Source organism: Chamaea fasciata, unplaced genomic scaffold (genome assembly GCF_029207755.1).
Source record: "Chamaea fasciata isolate MVZ Bird 193981 ecotype frontalis unplaced genomic scaffold, bChaFas1.0.hap1 SCAF_3, whole genome shotgun sequence".
NCBI classification, from domain to species: Eukaryota; Metazoa; Chordata; class Aves; order Passeriformes; family Sylviidae; genus Chamaea; species Chamaea fasciata.
In genome coordinates, this window is record NW_027094088.1 from 14863973 (window position 1) to 14887797 (window position 23825).

Genomic DNA, 23825 nt, shown 5'->3' on the forward strand with positions numbered 1-23825 from the left:
AGGAAACAACTATTTTGTGAGATGAATTTTCGAGTGGGCCAGTTCCTGGTGCTGCTCAATGGTTGGCATGGAAGGAGTGTGCCTGGGATGGCTTTGTGCAGTGACCTTTTTTCTCCCTGCCCATAGCAATACTGTTTATAATGCTCTTGTTTAAATACAGTTGTGTTGTAGGTCTAACACTACTGTTACAGTGTCTCAGTATACACCATTTTAAAAAAGAGAAAAAGGAAAGAATTGCACCACTTGGCCACTCAGACCAATTCAACCCTGGAGAAATTACTGTATTCTCACATTAGAATTACTTATTTTGATCAGTTGTTTCAAAGAAATTTAGCACATTTCTTCCTAAAGAAATCTCTTTTTTTGCCAAAATGCCAAATGTATGTAGTTCCTGGTCTGAAAACAAGCAGGTAGTCTTCTCCATAGCACTGTCCTTTCTGTGTTGGGCCTGTGGACTTTATGGCCTTTGAAAGGATCCTTAGGAGCTGCTGAGGAAACCTGATACTGAATCCTATTCAATGTGCTATATCTAGAGTTGCCATTTTTTCTTGGTATTCCATGCGTAGTCATAAATAGCAATGCAAACACAGTGTCTTTGAAACAGTATTTTATTTTTGGAAAAATGAAATTACATAGTGTCAGTAGTTGTTTTAATTAGCTATATAAGTACTTATATGTTGTCAGTTTTGGTACTGTTTCCTTTTAAATGAGGATTGAATTTAAAGGGGAGGGAATAACCTTCATTTAGAAAAGGACTTTGACAGGAAACTGCATGTTTTATGTCTTAAGGGTTATTTTGAAAGCTGCAACATCCATAGAAACAGGATAGCAGGCTTTGAAGTGAAAGCATATGCCAACCCAACAGTGGTGCGCTGTGAAATCCATCACGGCCAGACTGGAGGAATCTACGTGCATGAAAAAGGAAGAGGACAATTCATAGAGAACAAAATCTATGCAAACAATTTTGCAGGTGTTTGGATTACCTCAAACAGTGACCCAACAATAAGGTATCATTTTCCTCATTATTATTTTACTACATAGGAGAAGAAGAAGATATTTGATGGGGATGGAATAAGTGCACTTTAATTTAATTTAATTATGAGAAGTTGTAAATACTTCTGTATATGTAGAAATGAAATTTCTGTGTGTGTTCAGTTGAACTGCATTTTTAATTTTTTTGTGCACTTAGGGGTAGGTCTTTCTCAAAGCAACGGAACATAAGTCCTTTATTTTAAATCTCCATGAGATACAGTCCAGGCCACTTCATACATACGTAGTATTCTACAGTGTATTGGAATAACTTCATAATGTTGATTTTTTTTTTTCTTAGGGGCAATGCAATTTTTAATGGGAATCAAGGTGGTGTTTATATCTTTGGTGATGGAAGAGGCCTTATTGAAGGAAATGACATTTATGGTAAGCTGATTTGCTTGCTGCATATTGATTTCTGAGAAAAATGAATGTGTAAGTTGTAGTAAATAACACTTTTGTTGACAGGTAATGCATTAGCAGGAATACAGATTCGAACAAACAGCTGTCCCATCGTTCGACACAACAAGATTCATGATGGTCAACATGGAGGAATTTATGTAGTAAGTGCAGCCTAGGACAGGCACAGACTTGTGTTCTGTTTTAGAAATGTTGGGGAAAAGTACCCTATGTGAAATGTTTGTGCTTACAGTGTTTGAGCTTCTTATGTTATAAACCAGTTCGTGGTAAGCGACTGAAGCTGGTGCTGCTATTTAAAAGATGAAAGTTTTTATGAATGCAAATAAATTATTCCTATTACAGAGTAAAATATTTAAAGTGGGATAGATTACAGAATTTTATCACTGCTTGGTTGAAAGCTTTTTGAAAAGGCTTAGTTTTCATAGTAGTATGTCATAATTTAAAAAAAAAGTCTGTTCAGCTCTTTTGGAGTGTAATGTGTTTATCACTAACCTCAGAGAAGATTTTTTTTTTACTGTCTGCAGGATGATAGAAATTGCAGTTGTTGTATTGAGAAAGTGTGAAATAAAGCACAATTCCCAACGTGTGCAAGGGCTCTGCTAACTGAACTGAAAGAGCTGTCAGGTTCCCTTAAGCAATACCAGATTTTCAGAAATATCTGTCTGTTTTTCTGCCGAAGGTTACCTAAGGTCCAGCTAACGCTGCAAGTGTGCAGCTTCATCTCTTCATTGAGTAAATTTAACCAGAACAGCTTCTTCCCCTGACTGAGAAAAACTGTTTGACCTCTGAGCCCAGAAATGTGGTGGGGATGGTGACCTTCAGAGCCATGCCAGCTTTTTGTGCATCTGGGGGACAGAGCTGGGTGTGGGTTTAAGAATCACGAGCCAGGGTTTTCATGTGAGTGCACAGCACTGGGGAGGCGCCTCTCCTACAACAGCCAGCAGACATTTACAAATACCACTGCAGAGCCTTGAAACAGAATAATTTACATGTAGGGTGTTCTTTGTTTCATGGCAAATATTCAAAATCATCGTATGCTGTTCTTTAAAAAAAAAAAAGTGAAAAAGTTTACTCAAATGGAAAGGAATTACTTTGCTACAGTGGGGAAGCCAGGGGTGGGAGGGATGGATACAGCAGGAAAAAGAGTACTGGTGATTAGCAGGTTTTCTTAACTCTTAAACCATCTTGTATTTAGCATGAAAAAGGACAAGGTGTGATTGAGGAAAATGAAGTTTACAGCAATACATTGGCTGGAGTCTGGGTGACAACAGGGAGCACTCCAGTCTTGAGGAGAAACAGAATACACAGTGGGAAACAAGTGAGTTTTGCTCTGTGGTTACAAGGGGGCCACAGAAAAGAAAGTCCTGTGGTTTTATGCCTCATTACTTTGGAATTAATACTATCATTCTTGATGTGTTAGGTTGGAGTTTATTTTTATGACAATGGACATGGCGTGTTAGAAGACAATGACATCTATAATCACATGTACTCAGGGGTTCAGATAAGGTAACATTTATTCTAATTTTATGCCAAAACAGACGTTGCTTATTATGTGCTCTATTGTGTCCTTTTAGCTGTTCTTGTCATTTTGTTTATAAAAATAACTATTTTTGAAATCCAGTATGTCTGAATACTCTCTGCTTTAACCTACAAGAAAGTTACCACAAATACAGCCTGGGTATAGACTGGAATGTGTGGCCCTTGAAGTTTGTAAAGCTAATTATGTTTGCATATTTGGAAAGAACTATATTAGTGAAGAGTTTTAAGCAGTAAGATCCATGGGGCACTTCTTTAGAGGTGTTTGAGATGTTTGGCCTTGGGATATATTACATGACTTTTAAATGACTTCTTTTTAATGACTTTTAAATGACTTCTTTGCTTCCATTTCACTACAGAACTGGAAGCAACCCCAAAATTAGACGCAACAAGATCTGGGGTGGTCAGAATGGTGGTATTCTTGTCTATAATTCTGGTAGGTTTGTTTTTCATGTTTATCCAGAATTGTTTGTATTCTCTGGTGTTATATTATCTTCTCATTTATTATACTTTTTGATTTTATTTTTTTCCACCCTTCCTTCAATTTTAGGGCTTGGATTTATAGAAGACAATGAAATTTTTGATAATGCAATGGCTGGTGTATGGATTAAAACAGACAGTAATCCTACACTAAGAAGAAATAAAATCCATGATGGAAGAGATGGAGGCATCTGTATATTTAATGGGGGAAGAGGTAACTTTCCCTTACTGTTTTTCACTGAATGTTCTGGATAAAAGTTAAATTTCAGTTTAAGCAGTGTTCTTTTTAAAGTGCTCTTTAGAAACACAGCTCTTGTCTTCTGAAGTGGTGAAATAGTTATAGCGAACATACCCTAATGCTTTTTAGCCTTAATTACATTAGTAATACTGAAATCTGTGGGAGGCAGAGAGGTAATTAATCTCATCCAAGATAACTGTTAGATTGGTGCTTAGGACAGTCCTTTTATCCCATTTGCTTTTGTAAGCTTTGCATTTGACTGAAACACAGTATTGAATTCAAGTCGTGTAGTCAAAATCGTGCACCTGAGCAGTCTAGGTTCTGCCAGAGTGTTCAAGATTCAGGGGAAAAAAACTCACAAATCTTTAAGGAATCTTTTGTATACTTGTAAATTCAGAAGTGGTCCCTGACTGTTGTGTGTCCTGATACCAGCTTTTGATAGTCTGTAGATAATGACTTCCTCTAACTGAGCTTTAATTTTAACTCAGCGTTTTAAAGTAATCCTGTCCTATAACAAAAAAATGCTTGGCTTTGGCAGTCTGCTCATTTTAGAAGACAAGAAGAGAGAGGTGTTAGAAAAATTTGGAAAGCAGAAAGACTTAGTTTTCTGCAGTGGTGCCTATGATCGCAAATTCCATGCTGTGTACTGAAAAAATACACTTCCAAAATTATACACTGAGGACTACTTTAAACTGGTATCACTGATGTCAGTGCTACTGGTGCATACTCTCTAAATGAAAGGAGTTATTAGCAGGATTGTGACATATGACATCCTTTGAAAATAATTCACAGAAAGGTTACAGGTCAGGAAATGCTCCCAAGCTCAAATGTAACATTTCTTGGTCTGTCACAGGTCTTCTGGAAGAGAATGATATCTTCAGGAATGCTCAAGCTGGTGTTCTTATCAGCACCAATAGCCACCCCGTGCTAAGGAAAAACCGAATATTTGATGGATTTGCTGCAGGTTTGTGCTGTTTAAATCAAATTTGGAAGCTTGGAGTGAGCTCTTCACAAAGCTTACTCTGAGTTTCTTTCCCCCATGGTGTTTAGATGTTGTAAAAGAGATTGGGATATCCTTCAGTGTCTTCTAAAAGCCATTTGAGAATTCAGAATTGTAGTCAGGGTGTATTTTACAGCATGTTGGGAAATGACACGTATTCTGTCTTGTCATTTTTTTGTGAAATACTTTTCATTATTTTATTTTAGAAGCAATTGGAAAAGTTGTCTAGTACATACTCTTAGTCGATGTGCTGGATGGGCTGGTACAAATATCTTATCACTGCTTTAAAACCTAGGAAACAGAGCAAATACGCATTTAAAGAGATTTGAATTGCATCTCAAGTTCAACTTTCTCACTCCACAAAGTTGAACAATTGTAAAAATGAGCATTTCTTTCTCCAAAAGAGATGAAGAATGTTTAACAGTGATTTTTTGCAATTTTACTGTTTAATCATCACAGTTTCATACGTCTTGCATTCCATTCCATTTCAACTAAAATTGCATTCTTGAGTTTTCTCCCATCTTTCTTTCAGAAGAAGCAAGTTTTCTGAGAAGAGCCTCTAAAGGTGTTGTTTCAGTGTGGTGGGGGGGAAGGATAGGTTGCTGTCAAGAGCAGTCCTGGACAAATGACTTGGAAGACACGGGTTACTGATAAAAGCTAAGAATTAAAGAAATGAATTTTAGGTGCCCATCTTGAGAACTTTTAAAAAAAGATATTTTTAAAAGGGTAAGGTATGTGCACAAGAACTTTCAAATGTACATGAAGATGACAGCTCTAAGCACCCAAAAATCATAGCCCCTTTGAAAATGAACATGATCATAGTACCATTTTATTATCAGATAAACTAGTGGTGTGTTGTTCCTCCTAGAAACCATGTATGCCAGCTGTAGCTCTTCGAAAGGATTCAACAGCAGCATTTGAACCTGTTTCATAACAAATTACAGTGCAGTTTTGTAGCTATGTCATTTTCTTCCCCTTGAGTTTATGATGGCTTAAAAAAAACCAGCCCAAGAGAGGTACAAATGCACAACCACCAGGGATTAACCTTTGCCACTGTCTTTTCTCTCCTTTGTTCCCCTGACCCACTAAAGGTATTGAAATAACAAATCATGCGACTGCAACATTAGAAGGCAATCAGATTTTCAACAACCGCTTTGGAGGTTTATTTCTAGCATCTGGTGTCAATGTCACAATGAAAGGTGAGCCCGAGTCCTCCTGGCTTGTGTTTGGTCACTTGTTTGGTGCTCAGTCTGGGGTTTATCATGCCCTTTGTGGCTCACAGCTTGGCACCACCTTAAGCAGAGTTGTGACTAAGCTTCAGCTGAAGGTAATGAGCCACATTAAGCTGTGTTAAGATTTTTAGACAAACAGATGCGTTCAGAGATAACTTAAGGTTTTGCCGTCGTGTTAACTCTGTGATCAGCTCTTCTGTCTCAAAATCACTTCTGAACTGGTTCCTGATCTTTGGCCCATCTCACACTCCAGTTCTGAGTTAGTACAATGGAAAGTCTTTTTCTCACATATCCAAAAACTAGTGTCCAGTAAAGAAACATGCCTCACTTGGCTTTTAGGTTTTAAAGGCATGAACATTCACAATCCCAAACACTTTTTTTCAGAGAATATGAACAGTTCACATATATAAAATTACTTTATATAGTGGGGAAGTGTGCATGAAACAGGATCCTCTTAGACAAGATGGGAGTGATGGTTTGAATACCAGACAGCTCCAGGAGATTATTCAGGAAGAAAAAGCTTCAGTGTGCAGGATTTTTACATCCTTGCTTGTAGCTGCTAAACCTTGTCCTGTGGATGATTTGCCTCTCTTAAAACACAAGCTCTGGCTACCTGCTTCCCAGCACCTGGGCCTCCTGATAGCATCACTCAGTGCTCTGATGCTGCTGGGAGTGAGCAAAACTTTTTGAGCTGCACTTTGTGAATAGACAGAAGATCAGGTCGTTGAGTAACAGAGGGGATTATCAAATTCACTGTGCCTTGGACACATCTTTGAAGTACTGGAGCTGGTCAGACCTAATTTCCACTTCCAATTGTGGTGGAAAGTACCTTATTCCTAAACTTTCCTGGGGAAAAAGAGCCATCTTTTTCCTCCTTCTAAGGGATGTGCAAAAGGCCTTATGGTAAATGAGAGGCTTTCAAACATTGGGTTTCAGGCTCCTCAGCAGAAAACTTACACCTGCTAGAAAGGCTTGTGTGTCTCTAAGCATTTATTAACAGCCAGGTTCAAAGAGAGAATTTAAATGGAGGCTATTAGGTATTTCATGCCACATGTGCAGAGGAACAGTGTTACTTGCTTCAGGAGTGCATGGCACTCTGGGCATGTGGGCATTGAGAATTTTTTATTCTTAAATGCCAGAACAAAGTCATTGATCCAGATGTGATTAGTCCTGGATTTTTTTTTCCCCCCAACAGATAACAAAATAATGAACAATCAAGATGCCATAGAGAAAGCTGTCAGTAGAGGCCAGTGTTTATATAAGATCTCAAGCTACACCAGCTACCCGATGCATGACTTCTACAGGTAACAGGTTCTTCCCCATCACCTACAATAAGGCTTTCCAATAAACCCCCTTTCTCTTCCAGCAAGGCCCCTAGAACAGTTGCTGGGTGTCAGTGAACACACAAATGTGTGCTCTTCCTCAGCTGCAACAGAGGAGGATTTAACAAGTTCCCATTTTCTGGAATTAACTTTGGGCTTGAGGAAAAGAGATTGTTTCTGTGAACCTGAGCCTACGGGGTTGCACAGCACAACTGTGTGACACAAGTAACAAAAAGTGTGCTGTGAAATCCAAGTTCGTGTAAAATTCTCAAACTCTACAGTCCTGTGCACCCTCTTTCCTTCAGTGCACTTCTGGCCCTCCAGCCTCCTGGAGCACTTCCTTTGAGAAGTGGTCAGGTTTTGGTTCCTGGCTAACATGCTGCTTTTCCTCGCAGATGTCACACGTGCAACACCACAGACCGTAATGCCATCTGTGTGAACTGCATCAAGAAGTGCCATCAAGGACACGACGTAGAATTCATTAGACATGATAGGTACGTTTCCAGCTAGGGCATGGGGCTGCTCCCAGAGCAGGAGGGAATGGCCACTAAAAGCTGTCTCTCTGTGTTGTAGGTTTTTCTGTGACTGTGGTGCTGGAACACTGTCCAATCCTTGTACGCTTGCTGGAGAGCCTACACACGATACAGATACACTATATGACTCTGCTCCACCTATAGAATCTAATACATTGCAGCACAACTGAATTCTTTTTCAGAAAGAAAGTCCTGCCATTCTAATATCATAACTATTAAAACTTTTTTTTGGAGGAAGTTACGCTTGCCCATTTCTGCAGAAAGAGACTGTATTAAAGTGGATGTGTGAGGTGTTGACACTATGGAGCTCAACCTACCAAAAAAGAAAGTGGCAATATGTTGACTCAGGATAACAGAACTGGGCGTTTTAGCATTACTGTGTAAACAAAGACTTTGAAGGGACAGAAGTGAAGAAAAATAAGCTGCAATTTTGTACAGATACCAACTTCTGAGAGCTGGTGTTTTTACAAGTAGCATTGAAACGCAGTCCAATTTGCAGTAGTACTATTCTGTAGACAAGCAGCATTCTTTGTTGCTGCCTTTATGGACATGGGTACCAATTGCTTTTGTAACATGGTAAAAATGTGAGCTAGCACTTCTGCATTTCTTTTGATTTTTTTAACATTTATTCAGATTGAGAAATATGATTTTAATGCTTTAATCTCATGTAGTTTGTTTCTAATTTCAAGCAAAAAATCTTATTGTACTTGAATGTGTCCTGTTTTGTTAGCACACCTAGACTTGCTGTAACTGTACTCATGTCCCAGTATGTACGTTCTTTCTATGAAAGAGAAAACACTAATCTTAAATTATATCCAGCAATTTTTCTGGTGTCCTCTGAAGTTAGAATAATCTCCTCCCCTGCCCCAGCAATAGTCTGTACTCAAACCACCCTAACAAAAGAAAGAAAAGCGAGTGTTTTAATGAGACTTCCTAGACTATAATGCACTATAAAACAAAGTACCCATGTAACTAAGTTTTGTGAAAGAAATTTTACTATGTTTTAAAGTACAGAGTAGAAAGTCTCCTCAAAACAGTCTTGTACTTTACTCTGTTCATAGTTTTTTTTGAACAGTCTGGACATTACTTACATAACCTGCTGGAAATCACAGCAATTTCCTGCTCTAATGAAGCTGAGACAAGTATATATACAGCCCTATACAGTTTCATAGCTTTTTTCCATTTATGTGTATTGGTGACAGTGGGTAATCAAAAGCCTGAAAGTGTATGCATGTACCATAACATCTAGACTTAATATATTGTGGAGTACTCAATAACCATTATGTAGAGGGTAGGTATGAATTAAAGGGTTTAATTTCCTAGGAAAGACAATGGAAAAATGGTCATTTTTAAAAAATAAAGTTTATTAGATCATAATGTTGTCTGCTCCCACCTTCTTGAGAAACCCATGCGAGTTCCTAAAGCTGGTTGATCATCACTATGAGTTTCTGAACCGCGTCCGCATCACTGGCTGCACCATCCACCACCTGGCACAGGTACCTGAGGGAAATAACCACCTTTACTGACACAGACACTGAGGGGCAGAGCTTAGGATTTCCATTCCTGCAACAGCTTTAGGAGCTATGGGATGCTGGGCCTGGTGTAAAGGCTGCCAGTGGCACCTCCCAGCACCTGTGTGCAAATTCAGACTGGCACAGTGACCCAAGGCTTAAAATCTGCTCATCACATGTGCTCACCCATAGTACCTTCCTCCCTGTGAACATCTGATGTTCACAAGAAGGAGTTGTAACTGCCCCTCTTGCTGTGAGGGAGCAAAAGCCACTGCCCAAATGTTAAAATGGGTTCCTATAAGCAATTTGCAACTTAGATACAGAAACTCAAGGCCTTACCTAAATATTCTCAGTGAGATGGTTGTTTTTTCAAACTCTTTCGCTTTTCTGTGCCCCTTCTGAATGACTTCCTCTGGAATATCTGCAAGTTTTGCTGCATTGAAGCCATAGCTCTTTGGGCAGGCTCCTTCAATGAACTTGTACAGGAACGTAATTGTTTCCTGGCTTGGATCTTCGCTCTCATTTTCAACCATGCATGCCTAGGAAGAGCAAGTCACAAGTCAAGAGTTTGCAATACTGACCTGCAGCCTAAGAAATGCATGGGACATCATGTCCCGTCCTCAAAACACCCATTTCTTGGGGCAGAAGAGCACAGAAAAGCAGGAGAAATCCCATCCTCAGGCATGTACCATGTGGCCCAGGCGCACGGCCCCATTGTGGGAATAGTCCTCCACCAGGGAGTGGTAGTGAGTGGAGAACAGCGTCCGGCACCGGATCCTCTCCGCCAGCTCCTTCACCACTGCACTCGCTATGGCTGTTCCGTCAAACGTGGCTGTGCCTCTGCCTGGGGACACAACAGGACAGCATTGGCACACAGGAACACAAGAGAGACAGTCAGGTCAATCCATGGTTCACATGCTGCTGGAGAGACAGACACCCGAAACACAAATGCAGCAATGCACTTGTAGTGTTTGTTTTTCCCCCTCCCCGCTGTGCGCAAGACAAACAAACAGCAGTGAGGGCGAGAGCCATCTCTGGGAAGTGACCTGAGTATTGGCCCCATGACAATCACCCTCCTCTGCACTGTAGAAAAAAGATGCTTCTGCTGTCCTGAGGTTTGCTACAAGTAATTATGCAAAAGAAAAGCAGGAAACCACAGCTGGAAATAGGGTAATAATAACTGGGGGTGGGGAGGTGGTGATGAGTTCCTAGGGCACCCAAGATGTGTTCATGTTAGAGAGGCTGAGACAGCAGTTAAACACCAGCAGCATTACGATGAAACTGGCCCTGTGTACTTAACTGCCATTCAGACAGCCCAAAAACCTTGCAGCCAGTCTTTCAGCCCTCAGATTTAGCTTCCATCTCTTACAAAATAGTCTAATTACCCAGTTCATCCACGAGAACAAGGGAATGCTCTGTTGCATGCTGCAGAATGCTGGAAGTCTCGCTCAATTCAACAAAGAAGGTACTTTCACCTTTAAAGGAATGACAAAAAAAAAAAAAAGGCAATGAAGTAGTCAAAGATCTGAGAACCACAACTAAAACCTCATTTAATCTGCACTAGAATCTTGGTTAAGCTAAAGTGAAACTCAATAGCAAACTGAAGGTGAAGAAAAACATGACACTTTTTTCCCCAGTGTGAAAACAGCAGGTTCCCATTCACCAGAAAAAAAAAAAAAAAAACAAAAAAAAACAAAAAAAACCACTTTTGGTTCCTTTAGAGTACAGGTAGAGGCACAAACACAATTAATTAAGTTTTCAGGCCAACACACCTGCTTACTTTTAAGAGCACCACTCAAAAGTAACAGCTAGACAAAAAGAGGGCAAAGGGCTACAAGATAAGGAGAATTTTTGTCCTGTTCCTGCTCTAAATGCACAGGACAGGCCAAAAGTGTGGCTTTCCAGTAAAAAAAAAAAAGAGCAGAAAAATCTAAGAGAGACTGGAATTACTGGTTGGGTCAGGATGTCATGAGGGAACTATTTGGATAACAAAGGCTTTATTTGTATGTGCCCTCCTTGAATTAAGTATGACAAAAGCAATATTCTCCTGCTAAGGGTCAAGCATCTCATGGGAGTTTCAGCAACCCAGATAATGCAAGGCCTGATATTTACACCTGAAATTGGTTTTAGCAGATTACGAGCCAAAGTACACAATTATTCATACCCTTCCCCATGATAAAGGCACGCTTACAAAGTCAGGATTTACTTGTTCTTTGTGGGGATCATTACAAATAATCACAAGTAGCAGCATTTAATGCAATTTATTCCATTAAAGGTAAGCATTTATTTCCTGTACTCATGCTGCATGAACACAGCTTTGCTCTAACATAAGTTTCCCAATATGAATTATTAAGGACTGTCCTGATTTTCTGCATTTATTTAGAGAAATTACCAGGATTTAATATGTTTTAAACAATATCTAAGAATAACCATTTATTCTCTTCAGAAATAAGCTCTAAAATTGTATTACTAAAAAAATTAACTTCATAGAAGTCCTGCTGACATCCATTACAAAGTGACTGCCGTGGAACAACTTTTGCTGTGCTTTCCTATCTACACAGTGTGCAAACAAACGCATCAAGAACATATTTCAAAGCTTGTTCTGTGCAGTGTTCACCCTCACAATGTGAAACGTCAGATCAGAAGTACACTTCTCAGTTAACTGAAAAAAATTTGAAAATGCTACATTTTGCTAGACCATCTCTCCTGAAGGAAGGGCCCTTCTCATCTCTACCATAAGCACTTCAGTGTTCTTCCACACTTCTGATGCCTTCTTGTACTGAAATTAAACAAAATGGAGACAAGCTGGGCAAAGAAAACCTTAATAACATTCTCTAGCTGCAAAAAAAGCCTTGATTTGGGGAAGTGTAAATATTTTTTTTAATTAAGAACTCAGAATGATTCATTTCCAAATTCCTTCTGTGCAACAAGTTCAGTGGGCTTAACTCCTTTCATATTCACTGACCCACATTTTTCAGCAGACAGATCACAGAAAATATGTGCTCTCCTTAAATGAGCAGTGATACTATTCTTACCACAACAATCATTTTATTTTTCTAGCCCAGTGGCATTTTGCCCATCACCACTGGCACACTTTACCATTCCACTTGTCATGTTATCCTCGACTTGTGTTTTCCTTGCCATTAAAGGAACAAAATACTCCAAGAACTATCAACTACTGCTTCTAAGAAGGACTTTTGCCTCTCTTCTTCATCAGAAGAAATCAGATTTCAAACATAAGGCATTCTGATTGAAACAAGGCACTTCTACAGTCCTTGCAAGAAGGTACAAAAACAACTCCTGTGCCAACAGCTGCCCCAACATCACTGTCCTATTTCAGAACATTTAGAAAAAGGTATTGATGAGAGTAGAATATAATCAGTTCTACAAAAAATATTCCTCAGACTTGCATCCAGCTGGGAGTTAGGCTTTTAATATTAAAACTCATTAGGAAGTGATCCCTTGAGGCCGTCAAAAATCAAACGGACACACACAAAAAACATAAAGCCTAAGTACAATCCTGTCTCCACTCTCAACAAGAAGAGAAAAGAGTGCCCAAGTCTCCCGGCAAAATACTGTCCCCTTTCCAACTTGCCACTTGAAGCAAGAGCAAAGTTGCTGTCACCAGCCCTGTGTGCAGCTGTGTGTCAGACACTCACCGGCCATGATCCTGTCGGAGGCGCCGAGCCGTGTGAACACGCGGTCGATGGGCGTGAGCCTGCAGGCTTCCGCGGGCACGTAGCACCCCAGCTGGGCCATGACCACCAGGAGACCAGCCTGCACAGCAAACAGGGACATTGGCACTCACACTGGTTCTCGCAGCTTCAGTTCCACACACACAGCGAGGGCAAGAAGCTGTGTTTCCCCTAAAACAAGGACTGCAGTAGCTAAAGCTTCCCACTGCTTTAGCAACTCCAGGCTGCAGCAGCATCATCTCTGGCAGGACTGAACTACTCTGAAAGCCTTCAAAACAAAAATTATCACAGCAAGCAGTGTTATAGAGCAATCTCGCTGCTGATCTCTATTTTCATCTTATTCAACCTGCAGAAGCATCTTTTGCCAGCTGATGCTAAGTCCTGGATAAGTCACTTGAAAAAGATAAATGGTACTCTTACCACTTTTTCCCAACCACCTCCCCTAGGACAAATAAAACTTATCCCTCCCTAAAGCAGAAAATCTTTCCGAACATGGGCATTTTCTACCAGCCTGTACAATTGCTGCACACCCTGAAGGTCCCACTTCTGGGACCTCCTGTGACACCCATGCCCTTTAATTCCCTCACCCAAACCCCAGAGGTTCCCTGGAACATGTGACAATCACCTGTCTCATGAGCGTAGATTTGCCACCCATGTTTGGGCCAGTTACCAACACACAGGAGGCCTCACTGCTGCTGCCTTCATCCTCGATGCCTATCACAATGTCGTTGGGAATAAAATCATCCCCAAAGAAAGTTTTTGTGATGCACGGATGGCGGGAATTTCTAAGTTCCAGGAAGGGAGCAGCATTATCCATAGGCAGCAGGATTATGGGTCGGCACAGGGGTCCATCACCACCTTGACTGTAGTGAGCAAGGGACATCAAGACATCTAGAAAGTTAAGAGAAATTCCAGCCAGTCACACTTTCAAATTTCTTCATCTACTGAAACTCATTTACTTATTCAACAGCAATTTTGCAGAAACATTTTTCTATTTTATTCCATTTTCCTCATAAGGGAAACATCCAAGAAGGATTCCAGAACAAATAAAAGGTAGAAATATTTACAGTGTCTTCCCTCATTCCTTGCAGGTTTCTACAAATGTCATGATAAAAATGCTCCCCTATAGTTCTTTTTAGTTTAAAAGTCTTTAAAATCCACATAATTTCATTTCAAAAGTACACGTATAAAATACTATTTTCTTGCATTGTTTTTTCATTTAGAACAAGTAAGGAGGAAATCAGCTTCTGTGACAGTGATTTACTTTGTGAAGAATCCTAATTCTGGTTGAAAGTTGCCAGAGGAAAACTGTGTAAATATTAAAACTCTGTTGGTCCAGCAGGAAGCAGTAGCACAAGACCTCTCAGTTAGCTGAGCCCTGTGGTTCTAAAAACTGATCACCTACACAAAAAGACTGTTTTATGATTTTAGAGGCTTTATGTACACACATTACAGCTGAGTCTGGACACTGAATTCCTCTCTGCTGGGAACCAATTCAGCACTTGCCCTGGGCTGTGGAGTAGCTGATGTGACTCCTTCCCAGCTCTCCCTGCAAATCCATTCCTAGCCAACACTCCCTGCCTGCCTGCCCTCCCTTTTCTGCTCTAGTGGCATTCAGAGAGTGCTTTCATTTTTCCCTGGAACAAAGACATCCCAGAGTGCCTCATCTTAGCAGAAAATCCACAGGACAGAAGTATGCCAGTCCTGAGAAAGGAATACAGGAGACTGTCCTATCCCAGAAATTTAAGGAAGATTTGGGGAAGCCTTCTTAGTAGACTACTTTCTTCAAGGCTTGACACTGAGCACTTTTATTTTTAAAGGATGCCCAGAAAGCATCCTGCTCAGATGGAAGGAAGATTATCAGCAGGTTAGATTTTTATAGCTCCATTTAATAAGAAGCTATTAATCCACACACAGCGCTCTGGAAGCAGCGAGGCCCACCAGGCTACACTGAAACACTTGGCGGCACATCTACAACCACACAACAGGAATGGAGAAAGAGCTTGCTAACATTGCAAGGCCCAGCAACCGTCCTGCTATTTAGTGACAGGAAGGAAACAGGGAATCACCCTTAATTATCAACACTGTTACCACAACCAACAGCTTTCAAACAAGTTGAGAGCTGGCAACAAGCTTCCCCAGATCAGATTTCATCACCACAGGGGCAGTTTTACTGCCGGTCAGAAGGAGGCAGAGCTCTTACCCAGCACAGCAATGCACTCCACAGCCGTCTGCCAGTCCTTGCTGTTCTTGTCGAAGTTGTAGAAGAGGCGCCTCATGCAGTCCTTGAGGGCGGCGTCGCGGCGCTCCTCGGCACTCACCATCGCAGCCAGCATCTTCTCGATCTCCTTGGTCCAGTAGCGCTTGTAGCCCTTCCTGCTCGACCTCAGCTCGTACTCCTCGGGCAGGTTACGAGATATGGCACTTTCTGGGATTTCCAGCTGGTACCGGTTCTTGCCTGTCCCCCAGTACTGCACAGATTTTGACCCAAGCAGCTTGCGTTGCTTATCCAGGTACTTCCGAAGATCTTCCTGGATAGTTCTGATATCCTGTAGTGCTTCGTCATAATCGGTGTCAAAACCTGCTTTTGGAGTAATCACTCCTGTCTTCCGAGCATGGTTGTGATCAAAGGCAGTGTCCCACCTTGTGAGCTCTGCACTCAGGTCTGGGAAGCGGCCGTCGGGATTTATGGTTTTGCGGGTGACCAGCTGCTTCAGGACTCTGGATTTGAAGTCACTAGCAATCTCCTCCATGAATTCGACAATTTCATTCATTATTTTGAATCCTTCCAGGGCAGACAGAAAGTCAGCGATTTTTTTTTTGCTGTATTTGAGTTCTTCATAGAAGATGGCCCTGCTGTCAGGATGGTTCTGACTTTTGAGTGGTGACCCGATGCTGTGAATTTTGCTGAGCAGTCTTTCAAGGTCAGGCAGTTTCTTGAGGTGCTCACTGACTTCAGACATTTTATCTGGCACTGCCAGGAGGTCCTCAACAGCATCCAAACGATCATTGATGGATTTAGGATTACAAAGCGGAGCGCACAGCCACTGTTTCAGGAGTCGCTTCCCAAATGGCGTACAGCAAGAATCAATCCTTTCCAACAAAGTACCTTCTGTGGTTCCATTGGTTCCATTCTGCAGGACTTCCAAGTTCATCAGGGTGACACCATCCAACACCATCCGCTGGCCAGTTTTGGCAAACAGACTACTTGAACTCATGGCTTTTGCAGTAGCAATATCCACAGGGACATATTCCTCGAAGTTTGCCTGTGATAACAGCTCCTGATCAATGAGACATTTTTTGAGATAGTAGACACATCCCCCAAGAGCTGACAAAGCTAATTCACTGTTTTCACCAGGAGTTAATCCCAGGGAGTCATTCTCTGAAGTCAGAGATTTGATTACAGAGGGCAGAGAACATCCATTTTCAGAATTCTGCTTCTCCTTGAAATATCCTTCCTCAAGAAGGACTTTTAGTGTTTTAGATGCATTCCAGAACTGGGAACCCGAGGTCAGCCCTTCCTGAATGCAAGAAACAAGCGAGCCCTTCAGTATCTTCTGTGTGTCCACAGACAGGTTCCCCTTCTCAAACAGCACCTGCACAGGGGTGTAATGAGCTACCAAAGTCCTAAACCTGGAGCAGTGGCGATCATCTGGGAACTGGCCAACATGGAATTTCCCCATGGAGGTGTCGACAAAACAGACCCCGTACACACGTGTCCCGGCCGAGTCGGACTTCTCCTTCACGCACAGCAGGAACTTGCTGTGGTTCTCGGAGGGGTCGCAGTCCATGACACTGTAGGTCTGGGTTCCCTTGGTGATGATCCTGCAGATCTCCCGGCGCATCACCTTGTCAAACCTGCCCGAGTGCCCCACCGACTTGCAGCGCGCTTCCATCATTTCAGGCGTTTCCGTCTGCTCCACGCGCGCCACCTTGTAGCCCTTCTGCACCAGGACATCGGAGAACCGGCCAAAAGCAATTTCTGGAAAACCTGAGTGGGCCCAGGTGCCCTTCATGAAGATCAGGCCCAACTCATTCACGCCAGTGACCGCGTCCATGTGATACAACTCATAGAACTTTCCAACCTTGTAGCAAATCACAGCATCAAAGTTTTGGCTTTTGAGCTGCCACCACCTCCGCACACCCGGCGTGCACTTGTTGAGATAATCCTCAGGCACATACAAAGTACAGGGGTCGTAACCAGGGTCACCCTGACGCCTCCTGTGTGCATCTTTCCTCTTCCCCTCTTGCAGCCAGTCCAGCTTTTCATGTTCCCACACTGAGATGCCACCAGTGCCTCCGCTGGAAGCATTTGCTTGAGATTCAAAACTTTCAGGTGCTGCAAATGATGTCAGCTTAGACTTGGCTTCTGAAGAGACTGTTGCTGCTCTTTTGGGTGTTTCAGAACATTCATTTCCCAAGCTACTCCTTTTAGCAGGCTTTTTCACCTCGCTTCTCTTTCGCTTAGAAGGGACTTTTATGGGGCTCTCTGCAACACTCTCTGCCTCTGTGTCAGAAGACTCGTTTTCATCCACCCCACTACTGGCTTCCTCACTGCTTGCTGCTTCTTTCCCATCAGGCTTGAACTCCACATCAGAGCCATCGTGGTCACTGTCAGAATCCAACACTCTCCTTTTCTTGGCTTTTACAGCTCTTTTCCTGCTCATCACTCGCTTTTTGCTTTTCACATCCTCCTCACTATTGCAGTCTTCACTGTTGCCTGATGCATCTTCACTCATCTCCTGAAAAAAATAAATTATTTTGTCTGCAGATAATTCTGGCTACAAAGATACCGCTGCATAAAGAAGTGCAAAAATGTGCAATAACGCAGTGCCTATGATGCTTCAAGCAAGAGACAGCAGAGTCACAGCCAATTCCATCTACATTAACAGAACTCAGGATTTTTCTGGATAACTAACTGCTACTGGCCAGTGGCATAATTACTCTTATTTGTGTTCTTTAGACTCACTCATTACTGTGCATATGTGATGCGGATGAACAAAGCATTTAAAATACACAAAAAAGAATATGACACGTGCAGGAGAAAGAAAAGCAAATCCATTATTTGCCTTTTCATCCTCTAACTTTAATGGAAAACCACCAGTGGAGGGACTGCAGTGAGTACAAAGTGGCACTGCACATAACAGGATGCTTGGAGTGGCACCTGTCCCTCAGGGCACTGTCACACTAGAGACTGACTTGATGAGGAGCTAAGGGAAACCACTATTCCACTGACAGTTTCCTCATACCTTTCCACACCAAAGAAATCTATTACAAGGCATATGGTGCTACTGAAACAACAGCTGAATCAACACATGAATATAATATAATAAAGCATCACTTTTTAGTTACTCCACCAAGACTGGTCTTAACGGTGCAAGAACTGGTATTTTAGTGCTACTCCACAAGATGAGGGTAGGATCCAAAAATTCAATTTAATGCCTTAGATGAATAGTCAAAAAGCTAGAAATTTATACATTAAAACACACTAAAACTTCAGATCAAACTTAGGGCAACTTGGACTATGAATAGCAGACAGAGAAGATAAAATGATGCACCAGAAAAAAGCATTTCTGAGTGAAAAAGTGGGTCAACAGGGAGTGATGAGGGAAGAGAGTCAGAGAAGTTAAGTAGATTCTGAGGTCAGTCCTTACCATACAGAACATCAAAAAGACTTGTCTTTCCAACTAGAAAAGATGAGAGACCAGCATATGACCTGACAACACAGAAGCAGCACAAAAAACGACATATGGATACATACACGTGCAAGATTAACAATGAGATAAGCTGTGATTACTGTACCAGGGAATTGCAGGATATTCCATGCTTAGTTCCAAGTCACAGCTTCCAAGTTCTAGCAATATTTCTGCAAATGACAGCAATTTAGAAACATTTTACCTCAGTTTCTTCCTCTTCCTCCTCTGTGTCTGAAGGTTCATTGCACACTGCCAGTTCAAGCCTGTTCATTTTATCTTTGCTCATGGCATCGTCTGCCAGCACCATGGCTCTTTTAATTTCAGGCTTTGTACTGTAAAACATACCTCCCTTCATCGTTTCCCTGTCTGATGAACCTGTAAAAACCACAGATTTGTTAGGAACTGATGCCGGTCCAGCATTTAGTCAGTGTTCATAGTTCACTTTTAAATGTATTCAGACAACTAACATTCATGTTCAGATAACTAAACTTCTGTGCTGCTACCACTCATTCCCACCACTTCTTAAATACAGCAACCTATCACTCCTTCAGCCTGATAAACTACCCCTGGGGAAAGTATACACACAAATGAAATGCCAACCTACATGAACACTTGAAGAATTGCTTCTATTTCTGTAACTGATTAGCACACATGAGCGCTCCTAAGCTGAGCTCTGAACACCCTCACACTGACTGTAGTTAGTGCTGAATTTTACGCTTCACACTGGCAGTGCAGCAGACAGACCTGACTGAGACCACAAGGCTGTTTTGGCAATGACAGGTATCTTCAACCACAGTTATCTTCACTTTCTAGGCACAAGCCACCCATGGCACAGACCTAAAAGCTTGCTCGCCTCCAAACTGCTGCTCTAAGAGCAGCCAGGCACCCAGCCCCAGCCCATTAGCCAGATTAGCTGATGGCAAATCGCACTGCCCACTCAGCCTGACACTGCAGGGCCATGAACAAAGCCTGCTATTAATAACTGCTCCATTCCCTCATCCTCCTGCACAGCCCCCATGCACCACAGCTCCTCCTGCCACCACCTGCACAAAAACCCAACGCCAACCAATCTACAGACTGATTTCAGGTCCTTTTCCCCACTCTTGTGAACCCCATCATCCACCACTACTGACTGAAGCTTCAGCTCTAAACCAGTGGCAGACAAAGGCAGCAGCCTTGGAGGAGGCCTGATACCCCAGAAACAACTCAAACAAAACTCTAACTCACAATCAGCTCCCAGTTTGCAGTAGCAAAGCAGGGCGTTACAAGTAGCTGCTTCTACAGCACAAAGGCAACACTTTAACAATTAACTGCAGATCTCCCTTTTAGTTTTCCAAATACTATGAGGCAGTCTAAAAATATTTTGCATTAATATTAAATGTGACTGAACAACATAAGGAGAAAAAATCTCCTCATAACTGAGCTGCACACTCAAGTGTGCAACACCTGCATATTCACTTAACCAACTGCTATGACCTCCACTTCTCCATGCCCACCTGTTAGAGGTCTGGCCCTGCCCTGTCTGCATTTACTCAGGTACAAAAAATAACATAACCCAAGAAACGACTCCATTTTGTTACCCAAAGACTCTAACACTCTTCCTTTGTATATAAAGATGCTTTTTTTTGAATTTAAAGCAAACCAAGTATTTTAAATATTTTTACTCTGTTGTGCATTCAACGCTTTTCCTGTGATAGATCTGTGTATCTGTACTTCAACTTCTTTTTGGCAATTTTCTTTTGGTAAACAGATTAATTCCCCTTACCTGTATCTGCTTTTAAGTGCAATTGCAAGCTCTTAAAATACTTCAATTGTTTTCAAATACTTTTGGGAAAGACATACATAACCATGGACCAATTTACTTACAATAAATTATGCTAATACTCATAGCAATAACATTACCATTTTAATTCAAAACTATGGCTGAAGTGCAGTACACTGAAATACAGAGGAGACAAAAAAGTGGCTACATGATCACATAAGATGGAACTCTGACTTGTAAAAAGGAAGAAACTGTTTTAATTCAGGGTTTTTTCAGTGACACAAATCCTACAGGGCATCAGAAATACTGTATTACATATGAAGTATCTGACTGACTAACAAGACAGTTTATAGCAATATGATTTACACATGACAGTTTACAGCCAATGATTTTGTTTTCAGCAACAGTAAAATGATGAAAAAAAGGGGGAAATGGATTATGATTATTAAAAAGGTGAGATTTATTATATAAAATGTTAACTATTGATTACATTTGATTTTCACTAGTTAGTTCATAAGTCATTTCTTCAGTATCACAAACACCAACTCTGATCTGTAACTAAAAGCACTGCCCTCACCAACACTCAATTCTCAAGTTATATACTCTATTTACAAAACTGCTGAACTGCTGGGAAGAAACACTGCAGCAGAATTAATTTTATTTACCCAACATCCTGGGCCTAGCCTTTTAATTCTGGACATACTGTAGTTCCTAAATAGCTGCTTAAAAACTGGGTTTGACACTCCTAATATTTTAAGGATTTCAGGGCTAGAAGTGGAAATACTGGATTTATCTTTTACATAATTTTTATACTGATGGGAAAAATAAACGAAATATCTCTAAAACATTAGCAAGCTTTAAGTTTGCTTAATTAGGTGTTCTAATCTAACAAACGAAAGGCCTCAGTGTTTTATGTTTCAAGAACTGTATAAACACAAATGTACCCGTAACCCTCAAAAACTTGTCACTTACAAAGCACAAAACATATTCAGTTCTACTCTTGGTTTTGCTGCTCTTTCCCTATTGAGAATAATATATCCTATATTCCAAGCCTGTAATTCCAAAACAAGTGGCATATTTCCATTTCAAACAGTTTTGTTTCTATCTCTTACCTTTATATGGCTTCAGGTATTTAACACTGACCCAACCCCTTGTAGGGCTGTCATCAAAGAACTGCACGTGGATACGAGTGGATTTTCCTTTTCCTCTGACTATTGTTCTTTCAGTGGGGTGGTTGTATATGAGACATGGCCACCAGGGATAACCTTCCATCTTGGCCCACACCAGGTCCCCAGGAGAATACTCACAGGAGACACTGCAGAGACAACAAATGTGTCATTTAAGGAACACAGACATTTGGAACAGCTCTCTTCATAAACGTTACTGCATACTGCTGCCGAGCATTTTGCCCTCTTATGGAAGCCTCCCAGGGGGTGCAACCTGGATTATACAGTTCTTCCATACCACCACCAATGCTTCCCTTAAACTTTTTTGGTTTGCTCCTCCAAGATCTGCCAGATCCCCACAGAGATACAGATTTATCATAGAATGGTTTGGATTCAAAGAGACCCTAAAGATCACCTAGTCCCAACCCCCTGCCCTGTGCAGGGACACATTCCACTAGACCAGGATGCTCAAAGCCCCATCCAACCTGGCCTTGAACACTTCCAGGGATGGAGCATCCACAGCTTCTCTGAGGAACCTTTCCCAGTGCCTCACCAACCTCACAGTGAAGAATTTCTTCCTAATATCTAATTAGACCTACTTCAGTTTGAAGCCATTCCCCCTCATCTTGTCACTACATCCCCTTTTCCTGTAGAAACTATTTTTTAACCAGGCACCCAAAGAAAAGTGTAAGACTTAAAAAACCCTCAGGCTACAAAAAAATGAATAAATAAAAAACCACCTGTACAGCAAAGCACCTGATGCAGCTTTTATTCCCTCTCTCCTCCTTCCCAGAGATTCCACCCCAAACACTGCTCCCACAGATGATGGCTGGGACACTCCTGCAGGCTGTGGCCCAACAACCAGTGACACTCAGTTTGCTGACATGTGGGACACTTGCCATCATGGTGTTCAGCACAAGAGAGACACGGAGCTCCTGGAGCAGGTCCAGCAGAGGGCAACAAAGATGATTATGGGAACGGAGCATCTCTCTTCAGAGGAAAGGCTGAGGGAGCTGGGCCTGTTCAGCCTCGAGAAGAGATGACTGAGAGGGGACTTCATCAATATGTATGAATAACTAAATGAGGGTTACCAAGAAGATGGAGCCAGGCTTCCCTTGGTGGTACTAAGCATTAGGACAAGAGACAAAGGGCAGGAAGTTCCACCAGGCCACAAGGAAGAACTTCTTGATTGTGTGCGTGACTTCGCTCTGGAACTGATTGTCCAGAGAGGTGGAGTCTCCCTCACTAGAGATATTCAAAACTGCGAATACAATCCTGTGCACAATCCTGTGCTCTGGGATGACCCTGCTCGAGCAGGGAGGTTGGGCCAGATGCTCCACTGTGGTCCCTTCCAGCCTGACCCACTGTGTCATTCCATGATACAGCACGGAAAGCAAATCTACAACGCCAGTGCAACACTGCTTCCAAACAGCAAAACCCAACTGCACGCCCCCGTCCCCGCGGGTGTCCCACTGTCCCGCCAGGCCCGCCGGGAGCACAGGCCGGGCCGGGCCAGCCCCGCGGGCCGGGCCGGGCCCCACAGCCAGGGAACGGCGGGGGCTGGGGCAGCGACGGGGGGGACGGCGACACGGACACCCCGAGGGTCCCGCTCCGACCACCGGCGGCTGCACCTCCGTCCCGCCTCCCCCTCCCGCCCTCCGCTTCCGCGGGCCGCGCTCCGCGGCCTCCCCAGTCCCCGCCGGTACCTGGGGGCCTTGGCGGCCGCGCCGCCCCCCGCACCCTTCTCGCCGTTCTCGCCGCGCCGCGCCGCCGCTCGGCCCGCCCGGCCCGGGGGGCTGCCGGCAGCCTGGAGGCCATTCCGCTCCCCCGAGGCGCGGCGGGGGCGGAGCTCGGTGCGGGGCTCGGTGCCGGCCGGCGGCGGGGCGGCCTTGGAGAAAAAACGGAGCAGGGTGCTCTGCCGAGACATGGCCGCGGCGAGAAACGCGGGCCGCGCTGCGCGCCAAACCCGCGCCGAGCACGCACCTCGCCCCGCCCCCGCCGCGCCCCGCCCTCCGCCTTGGCGGGAAACGCTGAGGGATGGGCTCCGCCCGGCGAGCTCGCCTGTCCGTGTGGGCGCAAAACGTGGGACGTGACGTTTTCGTGAGAAAGGACGTTTTGTCATGTCTGATCTTCGCATGCTTTCAAGCCTAATCAACACGAAAGGAGATTTAACTCCTTTGAAACAGCAGCTAACAAGCAATCCCT

At 42.8% G+C, this 23825-nt stretch overlaps 2 protein-coding genes across 4 annotated transcripts in view; one reads left to right on the forward strand and one right to left on the reverse strand.

The window, feature by feature from the left end:
• The window catches only part of FBXO11 (F-box protein 11), a 69163-nt gene extending 60661 nt beyond the window's left edge, over positions 1-8502 (forward strand). For all 3 annotated transcript variants that reach the window (XM_066178101.1, XM_066178102.1, XM_066178103.1), the window contains exons 12-23: positions 790-1007; positions 1331-1416; positions 1498-1592; positions 2645-2767; positions 2870-2955; positions 3345-3421; positions 3536-3679; positions 4557-4667; positions 5795-5902; positions 7131-7239; positions 7653-7751; positions 7831-8502. In XM_066178101.1, the coding sequence (XP_066034198.1) occupies positions 790-1007; positions 1331-1416; positions 1498-1592; positions 2645-2767; positions 2870-2955; positions 3345-3421; positions 3536-3679; positions 4557-4667; positions 5795-5902; positions 7131-7239; positions 7653-7751; positions 7831-7960 (1386 nt within the window). In that variant the 3' untranslated portion in view covers positions 7961-8502. The remainder of the gene's footprint in view (positions 1-789; positions 1008-1330; positions 1417-1497; positions 1593-2644; positions 2768-2869; positions 2956-3344; positions 3422-3535; positions 3680-4556; positions 4668-5794; positions 5903-7130; positions 7240-7652; positions 7752-7830) is intronic.
• Positions 8503-9133: 631 nt separating this feature from the next.
• On the reverse strand, positions 9134-23539 carry MSH6 (mutS homolog 6). Its single transcript, XM_066178100.1, has 10 exons — positions 23327-23539; positions 21567-21769; positions 18895-19067; positions 15200-17738; positions 13622-13887; positions 12961-13078; positions 10687-10776; positions 9991-10145; positions 9641-9840; positions 9134-9290 (listed from the first exon to the last, which is right to left on the reverse strand). The coding sequence occupies exons 2-10, from the start codon at positions 21724-21726 to the stop codon at positions 9209-9211; spliced, it is 3783 nt and encodes a 1260-aa protein (XP_066034197.1). The 5' UTR covers positions 21727-21769; positions 23327-23539; the 3' UTR covers positions 9134-9208.
• Between the last annotated feature and the right edge of the window lie 286 nt (positions 23540-23825).

Coding starts and splice junctions, on each gene's coding strand:
- MSH6 (XM_066178100.1), bottom strand. CDS start 21,726: ATGGAAGGTTATCCCTGGTGGCCATGTCTCATATACAACCACCCCACT. Junction 10,777..12,960: donor CTCCGACAGGATCATGGCCG/GTGAGTGTCTGA, acceptor ATTCCTTTAAAG/GTGAAAGTACCTTCTTTGTT. Junction 10,146..10,686: donor TGTTCTCGTGGATGAACTGG/GTAATTAGACTA, acceptor TTGTGTCCCCAG/GCAGAGGCACAGCCACGTTT.